Raw genomic sequence first — 26,420 nt, forward strand, 5'->3', positions numbered from 1 at the left:
GCCAGAGACTTCCGTGCATACGAAGCATGTCAAGCAGGTGGGAGATCGCTGCTCCCTTCTTTCAGGTTCCTCTGTGCATCACAAGGAAACAAGTCTGTTCCTTAAGGTCGGACTTTGTCAGCCCCAAAGCTCCCTGGGGCTTGTGAATGTTCCTGTGCTCACCACACGTTGCTGCCGCTTTTCCCAGTGCCTGATTACTCATTACACCGCAGCCAACCCGCATCCCGAGGGCAAGGAATTAAAGTCTCCCATCTTGGGTCACTTGTTTGTATATGGACCAACCAGGGTCAGCTCCGTGTCAATCTGGAACAGGCCTGTGTCTTGTCAATGCCCTGGCTCAGGATTAAAGCTGTCTTTTCCCATCCAGGATATGCACCAAGGTGTTTCTGGGCAGTATGGGCTCCACCAGCACCTCAAGGACCAAAGCAGACAAACCCTGGACAAAACACTGGGCCTGCCAGCGCCTTTCCTTCGGGCTCTGAGGCTCGCACAAAGGGACACGAGGAACGTGATTGCTCAATGCTGCTGTTGGAGGGACTCAGAGCTTTACCATCCCCCGCCTCCAGCGAGCCTGCCGTGGAACACTACGGGGAGCAGGTGCCGTTTCCATGCCCTCCAGGCGGGTCTCCGGCAGAACGGGACGGAAAACGGCGGCACGGGGCTGTGAGGGTGACGGGGGACGAGGAACGGCAACAGGCTCCGCAGCTGCCCGGACGTTGCTCCCGTATGCTCGTTCCGGGGCCGCCCCAGGACTCTCTCTTTCTCTGCCGCCATCCCGCGGGAGCCCCGCAACCTGCATAACGAGCAGGGTCCGCTCACGCCTCCGCGGGCGGCGCGCCCGGGATCGAGCATGTGACCGTGTAGTTGCGAGGGGCTAGAGGGGTTATTCAGGTTCCGGGGAGGGACAGGGCGGGGCGTGGATCGGGAGCCCCCGTGGTGACGCACGGCCGCGGGGACGGCGGTCCGGGCGGGCGGGATGGCGGCGGCGGGCGGAGCGGCCCCGCACCCGGAGTCCCCGCGGCGCGGCCCGGCGGCGGACGGCGAGGAGGAGACGGCGGAGGTGGAGCTGGCGGCGGAGCTGGCAGCGCGGCGCAGCGCGGAGGCGCGGCGGTTGGTGCTGTCGCCGCGGCGGCTGTCGGGCCCGCTGCCCGCCGGGCTGTCGCAGTGGTTCCCGGCCCTGGAGGTGCTGGACGTGAGCGGGACGGGGCTGGCGGAGCTGGGCGAGGAGCTGCTGGCCCTGCCGCGTCTCCACACGCTCCTGGCCAAGAACAACCGGCTGGGTGGGCCCGGCTCGCTGCCCAAGAGGCTGGGGCAGGCCCCGCTCGGCCGCTCCCTCCGCGTCCTCAACTTCAGCGGGAACCGCTTCGCCGAAGTGCCGCCCGCCCTGCTGGAGCTCCGCGGGCTGCAGAGCCTCAGCCTCGGCGGGAACCGCCTCCACGGCATCCCGCCCGACATCCAGGAGCTCCGCAGGTGAGGGCAGGGCGGGCCGGGCCTCTGCAGAGAAGGGACGGGGAAAGCCCCGGTGGCTGCCGGGCAGACCCACCCGGATCGCCTTGCCGAACAGCGGGGCACGGCCCGCAGCGGTCCCGCTTGGCGAGCGAGCTCCGGCCAGGCTTCAGGTGTCTGTAGGCGCTGCTGCTGCTAACGAGTCTCGTCAATAGATGGAGTTGCCAAAGCTCAGAGCTGCTCTTCAGGCAGGTGACAGGCCTTGGGTGGCATGGTTTAGTGTGAGGTGTCTCTGCCCATGGCAGGGGGTTGGAACTGGATGATCTTAAGGTCCTTTCCAACCCTAACTGTTCTGTGAATCTACGACAGGCCTTCTGCACTTAGAGAATCTCTGTCAGGATTTCCTAGTCCTTGGGCTGCCCTGGAGCAGGGCAGGCTTTCCTAATGACAGTGGTTGGTATGGGTGTTGACATGCAGAAGGTGCTCCCTGGCTTTGCTTTAATACGCATCCCCAGGCAGGAGTAAAATAAAAGCCCTGCTCTCATGAAGCTCATGCCTGCACAATGGACTGCAGAGGAGAATAACGATCTGGTTATGGCTTATGTGAACAATAGGGCCTTTCTGTTGACACAGCTTCAGTCTCAACAGGGTGTTCGCGGGCATGGTTGGGTTTTGTTGTGTTTCTTTCCACCCGTACAGCTCATGTAGGTCTGACAGATGAGCTGACGGGTCGGAAGCATAGAGCCCTAGGCTGTGCTCAGGTGCAGTGGCATGTGTGCTCTGGAGCTGGAACAAACCACTGCAGGTCAATGACATAGAAAGCTAGGGTGAATCACAGCAGTTAGGAACATTGGTGGGCATGGGAACAGATTTTGGGTAGGACCAGGTATTGATTGCCTGTGTTGACCTGGGATAGGTACTTCTGAAGTCTGCAGTCTTTCTGGGCAAGGCAGAGGCCACGTTCTGACACATCTGTTACACGCAAGCATCTCAGTATGTTCCGGTGGTTGCTCAATCCTCAGACTAGCCCCTGTGTGGCTCTGTGCTAGGACTTTGGGTCTGGACTTTCTTCACTCCAGCTCTTTGCAAGGAGCTTGCCAGAGACAACCTCCGTTACACCAGCTCCAGCAACCTTGACCCCAAGTAGCTGATGGCTCAGCAGAGCTGTGTCCAGTGGAGGCACAGGGTGTTGTATGTGGGGTGCTGTCTGCCATGGCCCGCAACTGCTTCAGTACTGGCAGAAAATGCTTTTTATCCACCTCAGTATTATACAATTGGATATGTGGCTTTTGCCCAGGTGGCACAGCATGCACCTGCTGAGGGTCTGGAGCAATTCTAAATTAAGCTATGTTTCGGAGATGCTGTGAGGCATTTTGAGTGCTAGAAAGTGCCTGTGTCCTTCATAGAGTAGGGATGTGTCCTGCGTTGGGGCTCTCATGAGGAGGAGGAACCTCTGCATCCTCTCTGCTCTGAAGCAGTTGCTTCAGGGATAATGAAGGAAAAGAGGACACTGGCATCAACTTCACAGGGGAGGAGGCCAATGGAGGAGGGCAGTTGTACGTAGGAGATGATCCACATTGCCTCCATAGCATGCCTGGTAGCAGCCAGGATGTTGCACCCACCTCTGAGGCAGATGCTCCCTGCTGCTGCTCTGCATGCTCTCTTTTGTAGTTAGGGTTTTTCCCTCTCGTTTCTTCTTCCTGCTGACCCCTCGTTGCCAAGAAAAGAAGCCTCAGCCCTGCTCTTTATTACGCTGTTGACCCCAGGAAGATAGCGCTGTGTGCGGTCCCCCAAGGGGCTGTGTGCAGGGCTCCGTGCTGTATAGCTGTCACAATACTGCCGTGTGGTTACTCGGCTTTGTTACTCTGGCCTGCCCTGAAGCACGGCTCCTGTTTGTCCTGTCCTGCAGCTTCTCTTGGGCAGGTCATGCTTGAACCCAAGAAGGACAGTTCTGAGAGGGCAAATGCGGACAAGGCTATTGAGCTGTTTATCGTTACAAAGTGATGTGTCAGGCAGGAAAACTAGACTAGACCCAACTTGTGTCTGCTGCCCGCGTAAGCACTGCTAACTCATTGAACTTCTGCTAACGTGTCACCATAATATAATTGAACTTTAGCTCAAGATAGCGAATCCATGTGCCACCAGGATCACCAGCTTCTTTACCACTGTGCCGTGGGTGTCTCTTCTGTATCTGGGCTGCTGAAGTAACAAAAGGGAGCAGCATACTTGCTTTCCAGAGCTGGGAGAAAACAGTCCTTTATAATATAATACTCCTCCAGAGGGTATCCTGAGCCTACACATCAGGAGCCAGATACCAGTGACCTGACACCCTTGCCAAAAGGATAGTAAATTCCTACTGGAGAGAAACTGCTGCCAGACCCAGCTTCCTCCCACCTGCCAACAAGAGAGGTGTCCTCAATGTGAGCATACACGGTGTTGGAAGTGGGTAAAACAAACCTGAGCAAGGACAGAGCAGAGCCAGCTCTTGTGGCAGGGCAACTTGGGGACATCTGTTGTGTTTCTGAGTTCTGGGCTTGGAGATGGAGCCTGGTGTTGGGGCTTCTGTTAACCTCTCACTCAGGCTGCAGGTACCCATCTCTCTGTTGCTGGCAAGCCAAGACTTTGAGCTTTTTTCCATGCATAACTTCCCATAAATTTTTCTCATGTTTTATGGTGTCTGAGGCCACAGAGGAATGCAAGCAGCACTTTGACCGGACACGTTCCTCCTGCTGGTACTTAGAGCTCCTGAGGCCAGCAGTTCTCTTCCCGTGACCCTGGCGGCTTCTCAATTGCTCCAGTCACTGATTACAGAGCAAAGTTGCAGAGATCTAGAAATACTTCTTATGTTTCCAGGGAATGTCTGAGCTCTGATGAGGTCTCTAAAACAAAATAACTCACTGATAACTAAGCTTCACATCTTTCCCGTGCACTCCATCATTTCCTGTTGTCCTTTTTGAAGGGGTAGCAGATCATAGTGAAGGCCACAAATACAGCAAGTAAGGATAAGGAGTCTACAGGGTGAACTTGAAATGGTAGAAAGCTGATGAGTCTGAATCTGCTAAAAGGGAAGGAACATGGTGGCAGCTACAGATGCAAAGGTGGGTAGCATGTGCTGTCATTCACATGGAGATAATAAATCCACACATTTGCAGCAAGCTGGGGTCAGGAATTTTATGCAAGAACTTTTCCCTATCACGTTCCTAGTGATTTGGCAAGTTAATGAACAGTGATAAAACCACAGGCAGTCCTGCTGCCATCTTGTCTTACTCCTTCCAGCTTCAGCCGTCTTGCCCTATCCTTGCAAGTCTTTGTATGTACTGCAAGATCCTGCATGGAAAGCAAGTGCCTTTCACCTTATTGTCATTTATCTTTTAGGCTCTTGTAGGAGGACCACCTGTAGATGCTCTGATGCTTGAAGCTTCCTTGCCATGGCTTCATAAGGGGATAGTCATGATTGCTCTCGTGATGGCAGCAGGATGATGCTGACTATAGCATGCTGGCACCAAGGATGAATAGCAGTGCTTTCTCCTGCTAATTCCACTGTAAGTGTCTAGGGTAACCAGCAACAGCCATTTACCTTTCTGAGAAAGGTAAATGTGGGCCCTGCTGAGGGCTTTTTCTTAGTCATGTTGAGGCTGTGCCAGCTCCTTCTGCATGCCCTCCACCCCAGTCGCTGTCAGGTAGCAGTGTCAGTACAGTGCAAGCCCTGAATGGCACCACTGGCTGTTGCTGTGAATGTGGAGTAGAAAATGCATCAGTTGGGATGTTGTCACCCTCTGCATTGCTTTCTTCTTTGTTGTCAGATGAGTTTACATAGGTAGACATGGCACTTTTTCTGGAGTTCTCCTTCCAGCATTGACCTTGCTGGATTTTCAGTGTGAAGTGTTATGGTCAGTCACTCTTGGACTCGATTCACAGCCCCCAGCAGCTCCTGAATTGTGATCTGCGTGGACATCCCACTGCTGCCTGATTTCTATGTCCTTCCTCTGCTGGTCGAGCTGGGGATGCGTTAAGGGGCAGTGTGTGTTGTAGGTGAAATGTGATCATCTGCTTCTGCTCATTCTGGACAAAATTTGTTTGGCAAGTCTGGTAAAATCCAGCCCTTATCCCCACTGTCCAACTATGGCTTTTGGCTTAAGAGTGCATATATTGCCCTCCTCAGTGTGCACGTTTGGGGAGATGTCTTGCAAGTGTCCCCTATAAAGGGGAAAGTTCTCAAGACCTTAGCAAAATGCAGTCAATACCTCAGCAAAATTAATCTCCTCCTGTGAATTTAGAGTTCAGTCTTATAGTGAATGCTCTCACGCTCAGGAGAGCATCAGGAACACGCAGAAACAGCTTGGAGAAGAGCCAGGCTCTTCCCAGGCATCTGCCATGCATGCTTCTTTCCTCTGTGCTTGGATTCCTCTAGTAAAGCCCAGTTGTGCAAGGGCTGGGATCAAAGGCCTTAAATGCCTAACTGGATTCATCCAAGTTTTGTGTGAAGGCTTAGATGCAGTGAAAACCAGAGTATTTGCTTTTATTCGTGGGTAGCATTATGCATGTTAGACAAGTATACGCTTAAGAACGGCTGTTCCAGTGTGGGAACAACAGCAAGTGAAGCTTTGATAAAGATGGAGCATTAGGAAATCTGCTGCCTCCCTTTTTCTACTCCTCTTCAAACGTTTTGCAAATAGTTTTCAGACTGTTTGATCTCAAATTTGCCTGTCAGCAAAGGCTCTGCCGCTCTCTCACATCGCAGAACAGGGTTAACAGGAGTGTATTGTGGGCTGCTTTTCAAATGCCTCCCTTGCCTTAGCCTCAAAACTGCCCTGGAAATTTCATGCTAAGAAGTTTATCTTAAAAAGACCTGGAGCACTTCCAGGCTCCGGTGTTTCTTTTAGGTTACCTATGTAGATGCAGCTGTTTGATGTCAGCTGTTAAGTTTTATCCAAAGAAGCATCTGTGGGGAAACAGGGTGGATTGAAAATTGGAGTATGTTCCATGCCAGAAGACATTCTCCCCTTGAAACGCGACTATGAAAGTGTTGTGGTAACTGATAGCGTTTCAAAAATACCTCTAGTGCTCAGTGAGCTCTTCTTACTTACTGTTCTGGGGCTTTTCCATTTGGTTTGGGGTATATGGTGACCTTTAAACCTCAAGAACAAACTCAAACAAGAATGTAGTCTCTTGGCACGTTAAACTTTGCTGCCACCACCTGAATTTACTTTGTTTGAGCGTTTTCCCACCCCCTTCCTGTATGTAAAAGGATTTTCACTGCCACCCTGCAGCCCAGGGGTGTGAAATCCCTCACTAGAGAGGAGCAACATATGATGGGCTTGGAGTGCTGGCCTGCTTGCTGGATGTGAGGCTGAAAGGGACCCTGGCCTTTTACTAGTGTATTTGTAAACTTTGCTAAAAGCAGGAGGGGAAGTGTCAGCCCCCATTAGTTGCTGTGTCAAGTAGGGGTTTGCTGGTGGTTTGGGGCTGGGTGGTTTTGTTGAGTTGGATTTTGTTAGCATTTGTCCCCTCTTGAAACTCATTCAACCAGAGCATGTGTGGCATGTTGGAAATACATCATTTATTCTAGCCTCAAAAGTAGGATCAGTGCTTACGTTCATCTGAGGCTGGCTGCTCTCTGGCTTTTCTAAGTTCCTGGACTGTGGAAAGTAGATCAAAATTCCAGCTCTCCCTCTGTGTACAAAGTGATGCACGGGACCTTAGCTGGCTGTTCCAAATGGCTATACAAATTAATGATTGTCAGAAGAACTGAGTCTTGGTGTGAAAGGTTAGTTGGGAGTAGTCACTAAGCTCATTCCCATCTCTGCTGTCTCTTGGGAGAAACTGGTAATGTTGCCAGTTGCCTCGTTGCAGGCTCTCAATGAGGAGGGCAGAACTCAGCACTGCTCTTGCTTATCTTACCAAGCAGCAAACTGCCCCCTGAGCAGGGCAGCTGAAGACCAGCATTGCCTTGGCCTGTAGGTGCAGGCTTAGCACAGCATAGAAGTCAGGCCAGGAGCAGAAGAGCTGGGCACTAGCTGTGGCCCCAGTGGTTTGGTCAGTGCTCACTACAAAAGGGTTGCGTCTCTTAAATCCTTGCTTGTGTCGTGATTAGCTTTGCTTGGACAATTCTTGACGCTTTACTTTGATGCAGAAATGACTGTTGTTAATTTCTCTGTTTTGCTCAGCCAAGACTAGAATAGACCCTTCTTAACAGCAAATTGTGTTTTGAGGGACCAGAGTTGCAGAGTTTTTTCTGCCTACTGGGCAGTCTTTCAGTGGAAGCTATAAGAATACCTTTGCTGTATTTAGAATAAGTTTCTGTATAGTTTCAAAGCCTCCTCCCTATGCTTTGTAAATAAATTTGCCTTCTAATTCGTATCTTAAATTGATGTTGGAAATGCTGAATTTGCTGTACGAGACTGGGCCCAGCGACTTGCTGACCCCAAGAAGGTAATGCAGGAGACAGGTAAAAAGAAAGCGCTTTTTGAGAAGTCCTTAGTTGCCACTGAAGGAGTTACCTTATTTGATGGATTTTTAGTTAGAGCCAGATCATAGTCTGATGTTGGGGCTTTATAACCTAGCTAATGTAAGTGACTGTTCTCATTACAAGGAATGGATTTGAAAGCTCCAAGTGGTTTGTAGGCAGTGGTTTTGCACACTTGGTTTGTGCAGTAAGCTGCTCTTGAAACTTCTGCATTTTACACCTTGCAATGAATTTCAGAACATGTTTTACTGTATATTTTGTACCCCTCCTCCCCTTCCCTGCATGTATTTGTATGCAGGGTGGCTTCATTGGCATTGTTGCCTTCAAACACAGAGGATGAAGAGTTAATGATTCACTTTTCCTAGGAAGTGGAAATTTTTACATATCTCACCCTTGTTTAAACATTGAAATCCACGTTACTAAAATTCCCTTGCCCAACAGTTTTTAGTGTGGGTTCCAGCAATGGCATGGAGTTAAAGTACGCCTAGGAACTGTATCATCAGCAGTTAAGTCCCTAATGAGAGCCAAGCAGCCTAAATCCACCTTTGGAAACAATGGAGGTTGAAGGAGGAATTTTGGTTAGAGCTCAGGGCTTTGTTAGGGGATCAGAATTTAATTAAAACTAATCTGCCCTTGGCATGGTCTCTGCACAGCAGCCTTCCTGCTGCCCCCCCCTCTCCTCACCTGCAGGTTGTCTGGGGAGGAGGGGCTGCTTTTGGGTAGTGGGGTTTTGGTGATGGTTTCTTCCAGTGTACTTTCTTATGTGTTCAGAATAACCTGCAGATGTGGTGCTCCACTTGAGCCCTCAGCTGAGCAAGTACAGTTGCTTCCTTGCATATAGTCAAATTTAGTTGAAGCTGTAATTTTGTGCCCACCATCAGATTGCAGTTCCTCTACGTCAGAAAGGTGAATGAATCCAGGGAAAGTTAAGCTCTGTGAGCTTCTCCTGGTGTGTTGCAGAGGTCTGTTGTTCTGCTCTTCACTGGTGGGCAGATGAACCTTTGTGCTGTCTCAGTGGCCCCTTGAGCCCAAGCAGATGCTGTCATTGGATCTTTGAGGTTCACATTTCTTGCAAGAACTGAATGAACTCTTTCTGCTGTTCTTCTGTCCCAGAAGCTCCTCACATGTGGCACAGTTGCAGGGTTTAGGCCTTCTCTGGGTCTGCCACCATGTCCTGAACAACCTGGCAGTGTTCAAAGCCGGGTTGGACAGAGCCTTGGGTGACATGGTCTAGTGGGAGGTGTCCCTGCCCATGGCAGGGGGCTGGAACTGGATGATCTTGAGGTCCTTTCCAACCCTAACTGTTGTATGATTCTATGGTGTTACATTTCTTTGGCAGTTGTATCCATCACCTTTCTCAGTTCACGATAGAATCAATAGGTCATAAAAGTCTTTTAAGATCAAGTCCAGCCATTACCCAAGACTGCCAAGACCACCATTAACCCGTATCACTGAGGGCCTGCTGGGGTGTGATGAAGGTGTTTCCTATTCCAAGACTGTAAATTGTTCTTAAGGAAAAGCTGATGGAGCCTGTGTGACTTTTCCCTGACACGGGGGGGAATGCAGAGGGGGCCAGTGTGCACTGTAGTTAGGTGGCTAACCTGAGTGTGTAGTGGAGATCTTGAACCAGCACCTACAGATGGGACTGTGGGATCCATCTTTTTCAGTCATAGGAAAAAGTGTTGTATGAACCACCATTAGTAAGTACTTCCCAGCCAGAAGTACCCAGGCTGAACCTGCCTTTGCTCCTCTCCCAGACAACACCTGAGAAGAGGGGCAGAAGCTGTTTGACTCTCTGAAATGGGGACTTGAAGCTATAGCTTCACTTGAAGAGAAGCACTTGCCAGTTTTTCTTTCCAAAAGGGCAGAGATGCACACCAAATAGTGGCTACACCAGCTGGTGGAAGGGATTTAGTGCTTCTCTTTGTTCTTGTCTCACATCCACCAGTTTTTGTGGGACATCCAGTGATATTTTCTTTTTCCTTTCTTTTATTTAGGCCCAAGCTGCAGTTAAACCCAGCTAATGGTTCTGGTAGCTTTGGTCCCTGTGACTGCAGTGTAGTGAAATCAGTCTACCTGAGAAATTGCATGCATGTTCTTGTGTGACTTAGATGCACTACTGCAGCTGTGGTGTTAGCAGTATGTGAACTGCATCAAAGCAGGACTGGCTGCCTCTGACTTCTGCTGAGAGGTTGCAGTTAATCTCTGAGGAGTCAGTTTACCCCATAAAGAGCAAGCAGTGCTTGTGCAGGGCCAGGGTTTTCAGGGAGAGCCACTGCTCTCTTGCTTTGCTCCTGCTTAAACTGAGGACCCCCACGGGCTGCAGCAGGAGCTGCATCAGTGCTGCAGACCCTGTGCATGCAGCCTGTCCTTCCTTGGAAGTAGGAGCAGGAGCTTTGCATTTGGTGTAGGAATACAGAGTTGTTTGGTGCCTACCTACAGATGTAATGGTGACTGCAGGAGGCTGGAGGTAAATCTCGACATTATCTCTTGTGAAGCAGAAGCTTTGTTGTGATTTTGATGTGCAGTTGAAGTTTTCTGCCTTTTTTTTTCCCCTCAGCATGGTATCTCATACATCATCATCTGTAAGTTTTCTTGAGTAAATGCAGCACATGAGAAGATCTGGTGTTCAATCCAACTGGAAATGACCTCAATGAAATGATGCCGCGTTATCTCTTCTCTCTTTCAGTTTAGAGTTTCTGTACCTTGGAGGGAACTTCATCACTTCAATTCCACCTGAATTAGCAAACCTGCCTTCTCTAAGCTACCTAGTTCTGTGTGACAACAAGATCCAGAGCATTCCACCTCAGCTGGCACAGTGAGTATTTACTGTCCTCAGCCACCAGCTGTAATTAACTTGTTTAACTTCTGCATGTGTGGATAAAAGCACCTGGGAGGACCTCTTTGTTCTTCAGTTTGTTATTGTGACTAGACTTTGAACAAGAAGATCCTTAGCAGTGCACTGCAGGCAGACCAGGAATATGTAATATGGAAATCTGCATTATAGGGTTATGGAAAAAAAAAGTCACCAAGTGTCTGCTTTAAGGTGGATTAATAGATTTGTACAGGGAGCCCTGAGAAGTGCAGCTCATGCTGCATTCTGAGTTATTTGTAGTGATGAATGCTTGGGCTGTCTTGTCTTTCACCCAGAGCCTTTTTGTGTGTGCTTCTGTGTTGTCCCACTCCCTGTGTTCTTCCTTTAGGATCCCAGAATGTTTTAGTGGTCATTAAATCCTACAGCACAGCTCTAGGGGATAAGTTACTGCTGTATCTCTTTCATAATGGGGGAAAGAGAACACTGCAAACTCTGTACAGGTAGCCTAAAGCGGCAGATGAAGAATTCAATGCAATAGCTGTAACCACAAAAACAATTGAGTGCCAGCATGGAGTTTGGAATTTGATGTTGTAGTGGGATTACCCTCGATGTACAATGTTGAGTTGTCTGGTACTGGTTAGAGAGCATCCCTGGATTATGTGCTGGAGCATTGCTTTGTGCTTCCTGAGGGAGGAGAACACCTCCTCCAAAAGCCAGGCCTGTGCTTGTCACCCGTGCTGATGCTAACCTGGGCTGACCTTGCTTAGCTTTTGAGCTCTGGCAGTGTTGCAGAGATGCAGCCGCAATGAAAACATGGGGGTTTCCAGGGCTGGCTGCCTACCAGCAGGCATCTTTAATGCATGAGTGAAGGCAGGTGACGTATTCAAAGTGTTGCATGGAACTGTTCCTGATGCGTGCACTGGGTACAAGGAAACATTACATCCCCTGAAAGCTCTCGGTTTGTATACTTTTGTTCTGTGCTACCTCTTTTAGGAGGTGGGTGTGGGGAGTACTGAGGGGGACAGCAGCATATTTAGGACTATTTCTTTAACAGGCATTTGGAGGTGAGCCATGTTTTCACCGGTATTGTGTGTGCTGCAGTAATAGCAGCTCTTTTACCATGAATTTACATTTTAAAAGTAAGAAAAGCCGAGGAAAAAGAAATTGATGGGAGAGGGGAGAGTGATCAGGTCTGTGTAGTGCAGTTTTGGAATGATTTTGCTTGCACATCTTGACTGAGTATCCATCTCCATCCTTCAGGCTGCATTCCCTGCGTTCCCTTAGCCTGCACAATAACCTGCTGACGTACCTTCCTCGAGAGATCCTTAACCTGGTTCACCTGGAAGAGCTGAGCTTGCGTGGGAACCCGCTGGTGGTTCGCTTTGTCCGTGACCTGACCTACAACCCCCCAAGCCTCCAGGAACTGGCTGGGCGCACCATTAAAACTCGCAATGTTCCCTATGCTCCCAGCGACCTCCCAGAGAATCTTGTCCGGTACCTGAGCTTGGCCAGCAATTGTCCCAATCCTAAATGCGGGGGTAAGTTCACCTTCGCTGCTCTGCTTCCTGATGGGTTTCCTTTCCCTCTGACTTGCCGTGACTGTACTAGCTCAGTCAGGTTAGGTGTGTTGTTGTATCCAAATTCTAGCTGTATTTCGTTGGCTCCAGGGCTCCTGCAAACTTGTCTTTAAGGAACCTTGCTCGCTTAGGAGCGATGTTCAGAGTCGCAGTGCTGGTTTATTGTATCTGCATGGGAATGTGAGACAGTGTTTGTGTCGGAGTCTTCACAGCTCATCCGAGCACTCCAGTGCACTTTTATGGTCTGAAGTTTCCAATCCATCTGCCCTGAAATAGCTCAGACTAAGTAGTGGGCAGGAGAACTGTCACAAGTGCTCTTGCTGGACAAGAATGGAAAAGAGGAGAGAGGCTGGAGTGCTTGGCAGTTACTAAAAGCAACTTCTTTAGCTCTTGCTTGGATCTACTAGAGTGTAGGTCCTGGAAGGAGAGGACTTCATAGAAAAGCCTGGAATGCTTGGTTTAATTTAGCTTAGTGCTTCATCTTTAAGCAGAGTAAATGATCTGCACATTTAGCCTTTAGAAGATTAAGGAAAAAAAGTCATTCATTAGTACCTACCCTGCAGTCATATGCAGGCTGTTATCTCTTTACAGGACAATATTAAAGCATTCCCCATAAGCCAAGATGGAAGGGCTGGAACTTGTGTTGGAAGGGAAAGCAGTGTTTCCTTTTTTAGGGTTTTGCACAGCTGGGATAACAATGGGTTGTGCACTGTTCCCCTTGTCCTTACAAACTAGCACAGTAGTGCAGCGCTTGCTCTAGCACTGCAGGAGAAAAGCTTACTCAGAGCAGCTGGGACTTAAAACACCACTGAAAACTTCTGAAAACCTCAGTGTCTACAATCACTTGCTGTGACAGGAGGAGAAGGTAATCCTGTGTTACAGCAACACCGTTGCCATGGAAAGGAGCATCCAAACTCAGCATGGTAACTTCACTCAAGTAGCACGAAAGTAGAGTTATGAAGGTCTGTCTGTGAATGCAGTTTGGCAGCTGGTAGAAGAGGTTTTACAAGTTTGAAAATATGGTGGATGAATGAATTTGACACGGAAAAAGTTGTTTTAATTCCCAGCCTGAGATTTCTGCCTAATGGTAAGAAGGAAGTGCTGGATTCCTGGAAGTAGCTACCCTGTGTGTTTTCATGTAGAGCGTGCCATTCGGAACCACCTGCAAAATGCATGTGTACAGGATTGTTTTCTAACTAAGAAAACAAATTTCCATAGGTGCCCTGGTCCCCTGTTCCTCCAGTACCCCACGTGCTCCTACTTCCAGTGCGGTGTCCGTTAAATCCTAGTGTAAGGCATTGCATTAAAATCCTTAATTGCACCTTAATTCCATCCATTTAAAAAGCTTAAATCCACCATTCTCTGCATGGGGCCTCACGTGTTGTCTCTGTTCCTCTGCCCTCACAGGTGTCTACTTTGACAGCTGCGTCAGACAGATCAAGTTCGTTGACTTCTGTGGGAAGTACCGGCTGCCGCTGATGCACTACCTGTGCTCCCCGGAGTGCTCCTCACCCTGCAGCTCTGCCTCCCAGAGCTCCACTTCCCAGAGCGAGTCTGACTCCGAGGATGAAGCCAGCGTCGCTGCACGCAGGATGCAGAAAGTCCTCCTGGGATAACGGGAAGGAAAACGTGTTTGAAAAGCAGTAATGGAACAGCGAAGCGTGAGCTTCTGGTCTGAAGGGCTCATGAGAAACTGTCCTCAAGTTTATGTAAGGGGCAGAGTATCTTAGCAAGCCTAGGCTTGCTTGGTGCAGTGCTGCTTAGGAGAGCTAACTTGGTGGCATACTGCCTGTAGGGTGCCTGGGGTTGCTAGAAACATCTCCTGTCTGGGATAGTGCTGCCTCCCTCTCCCTTGTACAGGCTGGGGAGGGGGGGGTTGTTCTCACTGGCGGATTGAGAAAGGTTTTAATATCTGACACTTCGCTGGACTTGAGTCATCCTGCAGAGCAAAGGAGACTCTCTGGAGCTCTTAACACTGTGGTAAATCAGAAGCAGGCTAATGATGCTATGTGAGTATGTATTGACCCCAGTGTTTTATATAGCATTTTGATTCTTTGCTGTCTCCTTCAATTTCAGTCACAGGTTTCACACCCATCCACTAAAAATGGGACCTGTTTTTTTTCAGGAGTAGGTTTTTCCAAACTCTGGTTACTCTTCCTTTGCTTAGAGGTGTAGGGTTGCTGTGCTGTTACAGATGTTACAGCTATCAGAGAACTGAGACACCTTTTTTAATCCCTTCTTATACCAAGCTGCTCTTAGTGTTTCCTCCTAACTGTATTTGTCATTTTCCCTCCCTCTGCCTCTTCCCATTACACCTGAAGCATTGCTGTCTTTATGGTGCCTTTAGAAAACAGATGGGTTGTTCTGTTGAGACTTGGTACTACTTCACACTTGTGTCCATACATGCCTGTGCAAGGGACCAGATGTGATGCTCTGTATCGCGTTTTTGAGTCTCAGCTTAAATCTGCTTTTGTACCTGTGAATTGCAGGAAAGGTCTTGATTGCCATTGCTTGTTTCTAATCAACCATGTTCCCCTGCTGCAGCTGGCTCTGCTGTGCTTGGTACAGTTACTTTCCGTGCTTAAGATCATCTGCTTAAAGTAGGCAGCAGCTTAATGAATTGGGAGTACTGAGAGAGGTGCAGTGGAGAATGCTTTGGGGGTTCTTTTCATACGGCATGAGAGGAAAAGCCATTAGGGAGGCTGAGGTGCACTGTCTGAGCATCTTGCACAAGGTGGTTTTGAAACCTCTTCCTTATTTATTTGTTTGCATTTGCTCATGTTATAATAGCTTTGGCAGCCTGTTGGATGTTTAGATAGCACATTCAGTTATCTTAAACTGTGTTTAAAGTACAAAGAAATAGCTTATAAAACACTATGAATTGACAGGTATCTGTACATCTTTATGGGGCTGCTGTATATTTTGCCCAGTGAGAGCTGCCCTTTTATTAATACTTCATGCAGACAGTCCTCTTGATGCAGTTTCAGATAGGGCAAATGCAACTGTGCCTTTGAATGCATGAGCAGAGCAAACACATTGTGCTGAGAAGCTCAGTGAACAAGAAGAGCTTTCCTTAACCCACTTTGGCCCTATGGGGGAAATTAAAAACCTGTGCTGCTCTCCTGTATTCAGAAAACAGATGCACCTATTTGCATATCTTATGGCAGCTCTGTGTTAATGCTCCTGTTTAATTATATTTGACACTTTATATGTTAAAGCACTTTGATAATTCTACTCTTTGTAAGTAGCTTTAGTGATTTATTTTTTGTTTTAATTAGACTCCAGTTTTTCTTTTCGTGTGACCTGAAGAACAAGGTCCATGAAACTTTGTATGTTCCAGTCTGTCTTGGTGTGCAGGTTGAGCTTCTTGCCTTGCATTTCCTTGTCAGCACTGCTCATTTCCCTGGAAATGGAACTGGAATTTGAAAGAAATGATCTGGTTATAGAATAGCACCTGCTCCGTTAGTAATCATTGCAACTTGGTCTGAAGATTTCCCACACGCACAGATCCATCCACAGGGAACTAAATTGCACATGTGCATCCTGTGTGCCTTTCCAAATAACTTTTTCCAGGTATCTTTTTAAGCCATGGTAGGGTGGATATGCAAAGCAGCTGAATGTCACTTTAGCAAATTCCGTGAGGTTTGCTTGGGAAGAAGAACCCACAGGTTTTGAGAGGAACCGACTGCATGCTGGTAGTGAAACTGGGATCAGCGAATGGCCTGTGTTTTGTTCTTCGTCTCCTCTTTAGATGCTTTTTCCTGTCCCAAATGAATGTGGTCGTACTGGTGCTGAAGGACAGTAAACTGATTGCAGAGCCTCAACGTTAAACTGGCTGCTGGTACAACAGTAGCAAGCAGCTGAGTTGATCTAGAGCTTCGTGCTTCTGCCAGCAAAAGTGAGCCACATGAGTCGAGATCTCAAGATCTTTTGAGCTCAGGACCCTGAGGTGCCACCTTCCTTTCTTCTCCTTAGCAGCAGCTGCCTTGAAATCATGTCATTTTTCACTTCACCACAGTTCCTGTTGCACAGCAGCACTCGTGTGTGTGACGGGGTAAGACCAGTGGCTGGTTCTAAGTTAGCTTGATTTTTAAGTGCATTCTCTTTCCCAACTGAACAGGCATTCCATTTCTGTCCCAATTCTAGCACGGCTAACGTTTGTTTTGTCACAGCTTTTTCACTGTAGCCAGGTCAACACTTGACAGCTCGTGCAGCTGATATCTCTGTGCAGTTTTAGACTTGATAAGGTGTCTCTTAAAAATTTTATATATATTCCTGAATAGAGCTACCAAGTGTTCTTTTTGCTGCTGGGCTTTAAAGTGCAATTCAAGTAAGTCAGAATTTAAAGCAATCAAGGAATTGTAAGGAAAATGGATGGATGGATGGAGGGATGGATGGGGGTTTTCTCCCTCAGAAGTGGATTCAAAAGGACAAAGGATGCAGGTTTGTACTGTAGTGCCTAAGATACTGAGCCTCCAGGAGGCCAGTTTTTCACCAATTGTTAGCCCCCAAAGACTGGAAAATGTACTGGGCAATAAAACAGGTGAGACACAACTTGAAAAGACATTGATGGATGGGAAGGACTGGTTCCTACCATCCCCTTCTCAGGGGTCCTGAGAAGTAGACAGGGGTTTTGCTCTTTTGGTCAGTTTTAAATAGTGGAGTTCAGTTCTTACAGATGCCTTTCCAAGTGAAGCCTTCAGTCAGTGTTTTGGTATCGGTCCCCTTGTTGCTACAGCAGCCCAGCACGTCCAGCTTTTGAAACTGTTCTTAAGCTGAGACCCAAGTGTGTGAAGCAGAATTGTTCATTCCTTCTTCCCTGCGGGGCCTGGGACCTGCTGGCATTCATCCTGCCCTGCCGTCACGCTGCCAAGGGGAGCTGCTGGTGTGTTTCTGAATGCAGGTACTTCATGTGAACAGTGGGGTCATGTTAGAAAGAAGCAAAATACCAATTTGACTGGAAGCAACTTACACAGTTGCCAATTCTTTTCTGTTTCTCTTTCTTTGGTAAGAGGTGAGACTTGAGGAAGTCAGTAATGAATATTTAAACATGCTCTGAAGTGGCCAGATGCAGTTTTTCATGAGCTTCTGTCCTGGTCATTTTAAGTCTTTGAAATCTTGTGTTGAATTATAATGGGGGTGGGGGAAGGGAGGGGAGAACCATCTCCTTTTTGTTCCTTACTCTTGTTGCAATAATGAATGGAAGGAATTTAATCCAATGAAAGTAATGAATCCCTGCAATGTGTCTGTGTTACCCAGTTCAAAGAACTATTTTAATGCATCTTATTCACACCATGCCCTCCCTCCCCAACTGAAGATAACTTCCAATAGGCTACTTCAGAATGCACACTAATGCAGCAGTAACTCTAGCTTGGAAACCTTTCTATTGATGATTTCATTTGCCTGTCTGACTAGAGGATTGATCTTTTACTGACCTGAACATTAAGGGTAGAAAGGGTTCTCATTGAATTATCATCATGAGCAGTTGTTTTAGGAAGTCTTAAAAGTGCCTTATGTTTTGACCAGCCTATTTTGCTAGGAATGTCTGAATGTAGACGATCTCTAACGGTATTTCATTATGAGCTGTAAAACAAATTGCAAACACTGAACCAAAAATGTTATTTCTACAGTTGTCTGTCTGTTATTTGCTGACATCTGGATTCTGGTATTGCTGCAGGCAATGGTTAACATTGAAAGTGGGGTTATCCATAGGCGGGGAACATGTGAGATTCAACCTGTGCTGTGTGAAGGCAAGAGTAGGTGAGACTTCCAAATGGACTGCTGAAGCTATTGGTTTTTGGGGCCCACATGCAAGAAGGAAGTGTATGTTACAGACCACTCCCTGCTTTACTTCTGGTGTAGCGTGGCAGAAATTTGCTCCACGGTTTACAGGTAGAAGTAACTTAAAGGCAAGATAAATGCACAAACGGGAGAAGGCAGGAGTGTCATGGTGGAGTCTTCCAGCAATGTGAATCACCACTTCTAAACTTCTTGTTTCCCTTTTAATACGCTAACCCTGAAACCTCCAAGTGGCTTTGTGAGTGTTAATTTTCTGATCATGGTAACTGGCTCATGTGTTCCCATTTCTCCTGTAATCCTGCGTTTCCTCCTACATCCTGAAGAGTTTTTGTGATCTATTGCCAAAATGTTTCAGATCCTGCTGTGCAATTACCAGCTGTCAGTGCAGACATGTGGTGTATTGGAAAATGGGACAGTGGGAAACCAGAATTACTTGATATTAACTTCAGCAGGAACTATTTCAGAGATGGTTCAAGTTCATATGTAATGAAAAACCTCTCGAGTTATGCAGCAGCCCCATTTCAAGGACCTTAAAGTACCAAGGAGTGCAGTGATTTTTGCCTGTAATAACCAGGCTGAGAATATTCTTGCCTTTTTTGTTAACTCATTTAAATGATACCCTTTTCTGTGCCACCTTAATACCTTCCTTATATTCAGAAACAAAACCATGGAAGTGCTGGTTCAGAGGAACTTGAAATGAAACTTGAGTTACGTAGGTGCCTGAAGCAGATGCTCAGATTGACATTTTGGACTCATGCAGAATTGCACAGCTCTAGGAGAAAGCATTATGTTGATGCTTTGGAAGTAAATGTTCATAAAGTAGAAACACACGTTTCCTGCTCAGATGGGGCTGCCTTAGGTGATCCAGACAGCTAAAGCTGAATGTATTCACCTTTTCCTCTGTACTAAGGTTGGGTTGCAGTTGCCAGCCTTGGAAGAAAGTCCTGAAGCTGCATTGAAGAAGGCCATGGCCATCTGCACTCTTAGTCAGTCTGGAGCTGGCATGCCGTGTCCAAGTGTCTCATCCCTTTCCAATAGCCACTGTTCTATGGCGACTTACCAGAGGAGGGTTGAGAACACATGTTTTGGTACTACAGCTTGCTGTGGTCTCCTCCCACCAGTCAGCAAAGTGGAGACTTTTGACAAGGAGGTTTAACAGCAGCCAAGGTCCTTTTAGGATGGAGAGGAAAGTAACACATAGCAGAGCCCAAGTCCTGCTTCCAATCGGTCTTTTGTGACAAGGTGAGGGTGCAGATCATTTGGTGTCAGTCCAAGAACTGGTCACCCAGGGAACACCCAGGACCCTTCTCTGTCCTCACGTGGGACTTAGTGGTGGCAGCTCAGAGCTTGCTGTCAGCCTGGCAAAGAATTAAGGTACCTTCAGAGTCCTGTCCAGACTCCCTCTCTGTAGCCCCTTCTCGACTGTGGCAAAAGCAGGACCCGAGGTGAGTACTGGTGCGCAAGTTGTACATCTGTCTTGGATATTACACTGATCAGTGCCACGGCCCCACAAGGCTGGCTGCATTTACCCATCTCTGAAGATGGGTGACACCAACACGTGTGCCAACACATCACTGGTGTGTTGGCAAATGAATGATTTCACCAAACTGCATTGATGCTTGTGTAAGGAAGGGAATGTGACAGACCATCCTTGCCTGTGCTGGGACATGGATGCCGATGAACTGGTAAGATGGGAGGGCTAACAAACCCTTCATCTGGATGAAAGTTTGGCCAGGGGCTGAAGCTCACAAGCTGAAGCCCAGCAGATGGACATGTCACCCTCTACATCAGCAAGGACACATCTGCTGGTGAAAGGACCTGTGTGAAAGGCACAGGATTGTTTTGTTTGCGGGTTGTCCCTGACAGTAAATGCCAGCCTTAGGGCTTCAAAAACACATAGGAAAGGAAAATGCCATTGTAGAAAAATATTTTTCTGTAATTCCTGGGCATCCTGGCATCCATAATAGAAGTGACTTTAGAACAAACATGCGTAATATGAGCAAACGTTGTCCTCTGTGCCAGACAATGATGTGGTTGCTCTCGAGAGCCTTGCTTTGCAGATACTGTTTTATTAACTCTGGGGAAAGCAGCCCCACTGTTCCTCAGGAGCAACAGCCACGTGGTTGGTGTCGATGCCACACTGGATCCCGCTTGTGAGCACGATGACCCTGAACAAATCTCCACCAAGCTGGCAGATGATGGGAATGGAGGAGCTTGGGTGCAGAGCTGGCCATGGGAAGTGGGGGACCTGACACTTCCCTTAACAGCACCCCCTGCTTCAAACACACCGGGTGTTGCTATGGAGGTGGGAGAAGCACTGCCTGAACCCAGCACTTTGCTTCTGCTGCTGAAAGGGACTTGCTGGAAGCTTTTAAAACATCCCTTGCATTTCTGTAACCCAGCACCCTAAACCAGACCCGAGTGCTTGGCAGCAGTGGTTTCAGTCTTCACGTGGACACTGCAGCATGTTTTCCAAAGGTGGGTTCCCTGGTTCCTCTCTTCAGGTATTTGGATTTAAATTACATCTTTTTGTTTGTTTTTCTTTCTTTAAAGCAGCCGTGGGCCTTCTACTGAGAGATAGAATCATGAAAGGCCTTGCAGAAAACCCCATGCAACCGGGCTCGTCGAAACACGTTTCCAAACGGTCCAGGAATGTCTGAATCTTCACGTTGGCCTTTCCCAACTCGCAGCCCCATCTGGCTGCCTTGCACTGTGGAAACCTGTTCCGAGATGACCCTTTGCAATGGTTTGTAGGGAAAGCCCACCCCAAAGCCTGGGCACCTGGCCATGGCTCATCCCTGATCCCAGGCGCAGCCTTCCAAGCATCCTGCCTAGAAACATCTCATAGTGATTTTAGGGAAGGAACATCTGGTATGTATGTGGAGGGGACAAGTATGGCCTTAGGAGGCAAAAGCATCCCTTGATCGAATGCTGCCATCTGATGTACTCCAACCTGGTCACAGGGCTGGGTATTTCCATCCCTCACTCTGAGATCTCCACAGCTATAGACCACAAGGAAGAACATTGCTGTAGAGTATGGCCAGGAGCATCTCCTTTGCTTCTCCATCTCTCTATAAAGGGCTGTGGGTATCTTAGCCCTATTCATGTGGAGGTTCAAAGTATGTGTCTGCTCTGGTTTATTGCTATACATTTGGCCTGCATTAACAGTGGCTGGCAAAGCCCTGATGGGTGCATTCCCACTCCCGTGTTTCCCACTTCAAGCATAGGATTGTGGCTACTGGATTCCCCCCAGGAAAGAGGGCAAAGAAAGGCAGGAGAAGCACCTCCCAGGGCCAGCATGTTCCTGTGGCAAGGAGGAGCCTGAGCTTGTGCTTGTTTACTGGCACCGGTTGCATGTAGATGCCCCTATGCAATGCCATGTGCACAGCAGGGGATTAGCAGGGTTTGTCTTCCATCACCAGCATGGAGAAACGTGTGCAGTGTGCAAGGGGAGGGGAATTACTGCAGTCACTGCTGCTGTCCCAAAAGCAAGCTCTCCAGAGAGCTGGCCTGGCTGCTAGCAAGGGTGGTGGAAGTTCACGTCCCTGGTGGTGTGGGTGGCAGTGCACACAGAAGTAAGAGAGGCTCAATTGAGGTGCCTTTGCCATGATGCAGTTGAGCTTTTGCATCCATAAGGTCATTTATGGGGCTTGGAGCAACCTGGTCTAATGGAAGGTGTCCCTGCCCGTGCCAGGGGTTGGAACCGCATGAGCTTTAAGGTCCTTTCCATCCCAAACCCTTCTATGATTCTATGCGCTCCAGCAGTTGTTCCATCGATGTTGCGCATCCACAGCAAGCTGCTGCAAAGCCACGCTTGAAACAATGGCTCTGCTTGTAAATTTGTCTGTGCAGCTTTTACAATGAGTAAGAAGCACTTGTTGTCTTGCCAGGCTTGCGTCTGCCTTGCCTCTCACTCATCACTCCTCCTGTCCCTGCTCCATTACCTTCAGCTGAGGAACTCCTGGCTTACAGCAACATTGTGACCTTTCTTAAAGCATGCACCCTAAAACTGGTAGTGTTTAACGTTGCTCAGCCACTGTTACTCAAGTCCCAAAGGACCTATTCTTTCTTCAGGGTGTGCTTGTCCTCCCCATCAGGTAAGCTCATTGTCCAACATCTTGTGTTGATGCCCTAAATGAGTATTATCCTGGGCATGCAGGAATTCCACTGCAACCTTCCCCTCAGCTGCCTTTCCCTCTCCATGCTAGTCACCATTTCTGCACTTGCTGCTCTTTGGGCATAGTGGTCTTCTCCTAACCTGGCACATTTCTTAGAGGTATTTGCAGCCAGGGGCCTGTTTGAGTTCCTTCAGGTCTCCTTTTACCCTCCTACCTGCCCCAGTTCCTTCTTTGATCTCAAGTTTATTCTTGATAATACAGATATCAAAACATGGATGGTGGAAAAACTTCCTTTTCCTGACCCTGTTTTTCATGAGCCTTTGTCTCAAGTCAATGGTGCTGTCCCAGTGAAAGCCAGGGCTTTGCACTGATTTAGCAGATGGATTCAGCTTTTCAGCATCACTGACCTATCTTTAGGCCTCCACAGATCACCCTGTCTTCTCTCCTCATTCTCTCTTTTGCATAAGGATTTTTCCTATGGCCTCTGCTCCAGGATGGCCCGTTCAGGATGGATGCAGGAACCTCCTCATTCAACATGCTCCCACAAGCCACAGAAACAAACAGTGAGTGGTGAATGTGTCCCACCAACATACCATACTCCACACCATTGTCAGGCTCCGGCTGAAGTCTTTGTCTCTATGGGCATCCATGAGTAAGGGTTTTGCTTGACTGTGAGGATCTGGAAACAGGGATGTGCAGTCTTTTCCTGGCAACAGAGTGCTTAGAAGCCAGGGAGACAAGTCCCAGGCCCCTGCTGTGACAAGGAACCACCTTAAAAAGAAGGTGCTGCTTTGTCTTTCCAACTCTCATAAAGAAAAAGGCTTCAGATGTGGCAGCTAGAGCCAGAAATGGGCTTCTGTGGTGCACTGCATGTGCATTAGCTCTGCATTAATAGAAAGGGCCTTGGTTTTGTTTTTATTCTCTATTGTTAGGAAGAAAAACACCTTCACCATGCCAGGTTGAAGAAAGAACACGGCGAATAACTGAGGTGAGATCATTCTGTGACTTCACGAGTAGTCACGCACTGATACAATGGAAGGAAACCATCATTTACCAGCTGTTATTTAGCAGATGGGCACAGCTGAAATGCGGCCCCATTGCAGGCTATTGTTTGCCTACCAAATCCTAAGAGGCTGAGATTCCTCCCAGGGGACCACTAGTTGTTACCAGGGTTAAGCGCTGCTGGTGGTGCTAGGTGAACCTCGGAAGGGTTGGTGGTCCAGGCTAGCATCAAAGGGGCTGGATGCTTCCTCTGGGTTCCAGGTCATGCCAGACCTTTAATAAAGATCCTAGACTGAGACTCAGTATGAAAGGGAAGAGAGAGCAGGCTTAGTGACTGCATCTGGCATGGCTGGTCCCGTACCTAAAATTAGCTTAACTCCTGGTATCCTGTGTCAGCATGCAGCCAGATAGCTGCTTGGTGCCTACTCCACCAGAAAGCTTGGTCACAGCCTCCCTCGATTCCCTGACACACTGGCTACATCCCATGGTGCAGGGTCAGTCTGCTGCTTCCTCAGAAACCCTCCCCTGGCCCCCTTTTCCTTGACACAGCACCTAAATCATAACCTCGTGTTTTCCCCTTGATGCCATCCCAAACAACAGTAACTAGAAAGCGTGTGGGAAACCAGCTCACAAAGGGATGCAACCTCCTTCCCACATCTGACACACTGATGGGAAGTTGCTGCATCCATTGTGGCAGCTCCAGCCCCTGCCCCATCCACAGGAGGGGACTGAGCCCCAGCTGGGGTTGCCAGTGCTGGGGTGCAGAAAGTCTCCATGGAGAGTTTTTAGCGCCCTGTGGATGTGCCTAGCGAATGGAGCAGGAAGGATCAGGGGGAGCTGAAGCAGACCAGGCAGCACCGGCTCCTTTCTCACAGGGTACCAGCCAAATGGTGGCTGGAAGGAGGTCATGTCTCAGGCCTAAGTTTTCTGTGACTTTCTGACCTGAGCCCCTGCCAGGTGAATCTTGGATAAGCCTTATTTTGCATGAGAGACAGGTAGGATGAGCAGGGTGTTGCTGGCAAACCGGTTTTCAGTGGTGGGAGTGAGCTTCAGTTCTAAGCGCAGTGGAAACCATGCTGAAGCTGATTTTCCTGTCCTAGATGCCATAGCTTTTGCTTAGAAGGAGATGTGAGTCTTATGCCACTAAAAGGTGATTTTCTTCCATCATATTCTTAAAGTCTTTCCTTGGATTCCTTTGGCTGTCCCCACTTTCTCCTATTCTTGTCCTCATCTGAGTCACTCCTAAGATCTTGGCTTCTCCACCTTGCAGTGGTGGTGTCCACATCAACCAGACAAGGTTTGCAAGGTCATCTTTCTAATGGATTGCTTCAAACCTGGGAGGACACAGGGCCAAGTGTTAAAAAGGAGGCGGTGGGTTTTTCCCTTGCCCTGGATGGAGCAGCGCTACTTGGCCTAATAACTTGCTGTGGCCAGAGCGAGTTACAAAGTCGTCCTAAAGCAGCTCATGGAAGTACAGAAAATAAGCTTGAAAGGAAATGTGGCCTGGTCCATACCATTGTCCTTAGCTGCACCTGACTTCTCCTGGCAGAGATTTCACCATCTGAAAGGACAGTCTTCCATGATGTACTGGGAGGGATGGAGTCAGCAGAGGGAACCTCTCTGAGTGCAGGTCTTTGGCTTTTGGCAGGAAAAGTGTGCAGGAATGGCCCACGCATGTCCCCAGTCGCCTTAACAAGGCAAGCAATTGTAATGGGAAGCTTCTGTTAAGAAGAGTGAAGGGGAGTTAAGAAGAGACCATTTAGGAAGGGTCACAAAGCCAGCAAGATGGTGTGGGAATAGCAAGAGATTATTCAAGACTTCAGGAACCTTGGAAAAGTAGAAGAAAATTGAAGTGTTCATCTCAAAGGTCCTGTTCCTGTGAGCTGCAGGAGGGGACAGGAGCTGCTGGAGGTAAAGCAGTGGCTGGTATCTGCTGAGAGGCTGCATAGTGTGGGGCATTCAGCCCTGGTCTGTGGGGATGGAGCGATGCTATGGGATGGTTCACGTGTCCAAAGCCTAGCGCCCAGCATCACAGCCTGGGAAGGGCAGGTTGTTTTCAATGAACCCTGCACAGAGAATCTTCAAACAGGCAAAGGCTTCAACAATTCAAACTAAGTGGATATGTGAAAAGAAGAAAACAATCAATTGTTTAAACTCCAGAATAAGAAACTTGGTCAATAGGAGGGAAAAGTGGAAAAAAAAAATCACTTTTAAGAATGAACTGGGTAAAACTGGTGTTGCCTCAGTGTGGCCAGATGCTGTCTTTAACAGAGACATTACAGCTACTGGCTACCGTGCTGAGAAGGGAGATAGCAGTGAGAGACATAAGGACAGTGCTTTGTGCTAATGGCATCATTACCTGCTTTGGAATGAGGGGTAATTCGGAGCAGGCTGGATGTAGATCAACGTGCTAATTAGCAAAGCCCAAGAGGGAGCAGTGTGTGCAGCCTGTGTGTGTAACTGCCTGCCTGCCCCATCAAGCGAGGCTTGGGACTGATGTTTCTCTCCAGGCTCATTCCCAACGTGTAAAAAGAAAACTGTATTTGCATGGTGCATTTAATTCTAGGGTGCATCTGTGGAGATTGCCTGCAGGCCACAGCCGAGTCCCATCGGAGTTCCTGAGTGTGCTGGATGATGATTTCCCAGCAGAGGATGCATCCATCCAGCACACGGCATCTCCCTTTCGAATTCATGGTGATGGGTAATGAAGACTTCATCGCTGAGCTGCCAGCAGTTACTTGTCTCGTTGCAATCAATGTGAGAGAAGTGAGGACAATCATAGGCAGTTCTATATGGATCTGGATTTTCAGAGACTCCTTTTCCCCAATCTGAGGAGAGAACAAATGGCAGTTTGTCCCGAAGGAAACTTAGGTAGCCTTAACGATGTTTGACTGCAAAGTGAGTTGCTTAAGAAGAGGGTAGCAGCTGACCAAAAGCCGTAGTTAGAATAGAGGCTGGGTTTGATGTTGCTCTGTGCAACACTCTGGTTGAACGGGAACTCTTGAGGACTGACAGTGTATGTGTTAGATGGGCTGAAACCTGCTGCTCACCAGACCCCAGAAGAGAGGTGTCTCTGCTAATGACAGCAAGTAGGGGGTCTGATTCCACAAAAAATGAGCTCCAGGCCCACTGTTTTCAACAGCAAACTTGAAGTAAACATGAAATCATTGTACGCATCTTGGAGCAAATGACACGGG

At 48.3% G+C, this 26,420-nt stretch overlaps 1 protein-coding gene across 1 annotated transcript; it reads left to right on the plus strand.

Annotated features, from left to right (window-relative positions):
* The first annotated feature begins 963 nt into the window (after positions 1–963).
* Positions 964–17,933, plus strand: LRRC58 (leucine rich repeat containing 58). Its single transcript, XM_062618617.1, has 4 exons — positions 964–1,470; positions 10,602–10,730; positions 11,988–12,265; positions 13,712–17,933. Exons 1-4 carry the CDS (start codon positions 977–979, stop codon positions 13,918–13,920), a joined length of 1,110 nt encoding a protein of 369 aa, XP_062474601.1. The 5' UTR covers positions 964–976; the 3' UTR covers positions 13,921–17,933.
* Positions 17,934–26,420: the final 8,487 nt, after the last annotated feature.

This window comes from Pezoporus occidentalis, unplaced genomic scaffold (assembly GCF_034315485.1).
Source record: "Pezoporus occidentalis ecotype Australia unplaced genomic scaffold, CSIRO_AGI_Poc_V1 ctg104, whole genome shotgun sequence".
NCBI lineage: Eukaryota > Metazoa > Chordata > Aves > Psittaciformes > Psittacidae > Pezoporus > Pezoporus occidentalis.

Coding starts and splice junctions, on each gene's coding strand:
- LRRC58 (XM_062618617.1), top strand. CDS start 977: ATGGCGGCGGCGGGCGGAGCGGCCCCGCACCCGGAGTCCCCGCGGCGC. Junction 1,471..10,601: donor GACATCCAGGAGCTCCGCAG/GTGAGGGCAGGG, acceptor TCTCTCTTTCAG/TTTAGAGTTTCTGTACCTTG. Junction 10,731..11,987: donor ATTCCACCTCAGCTGGCACA/GTGAGTATTTAC, acceptor TCCATCCTTCAG/GCTGCATTCCCTGCGTTCCC.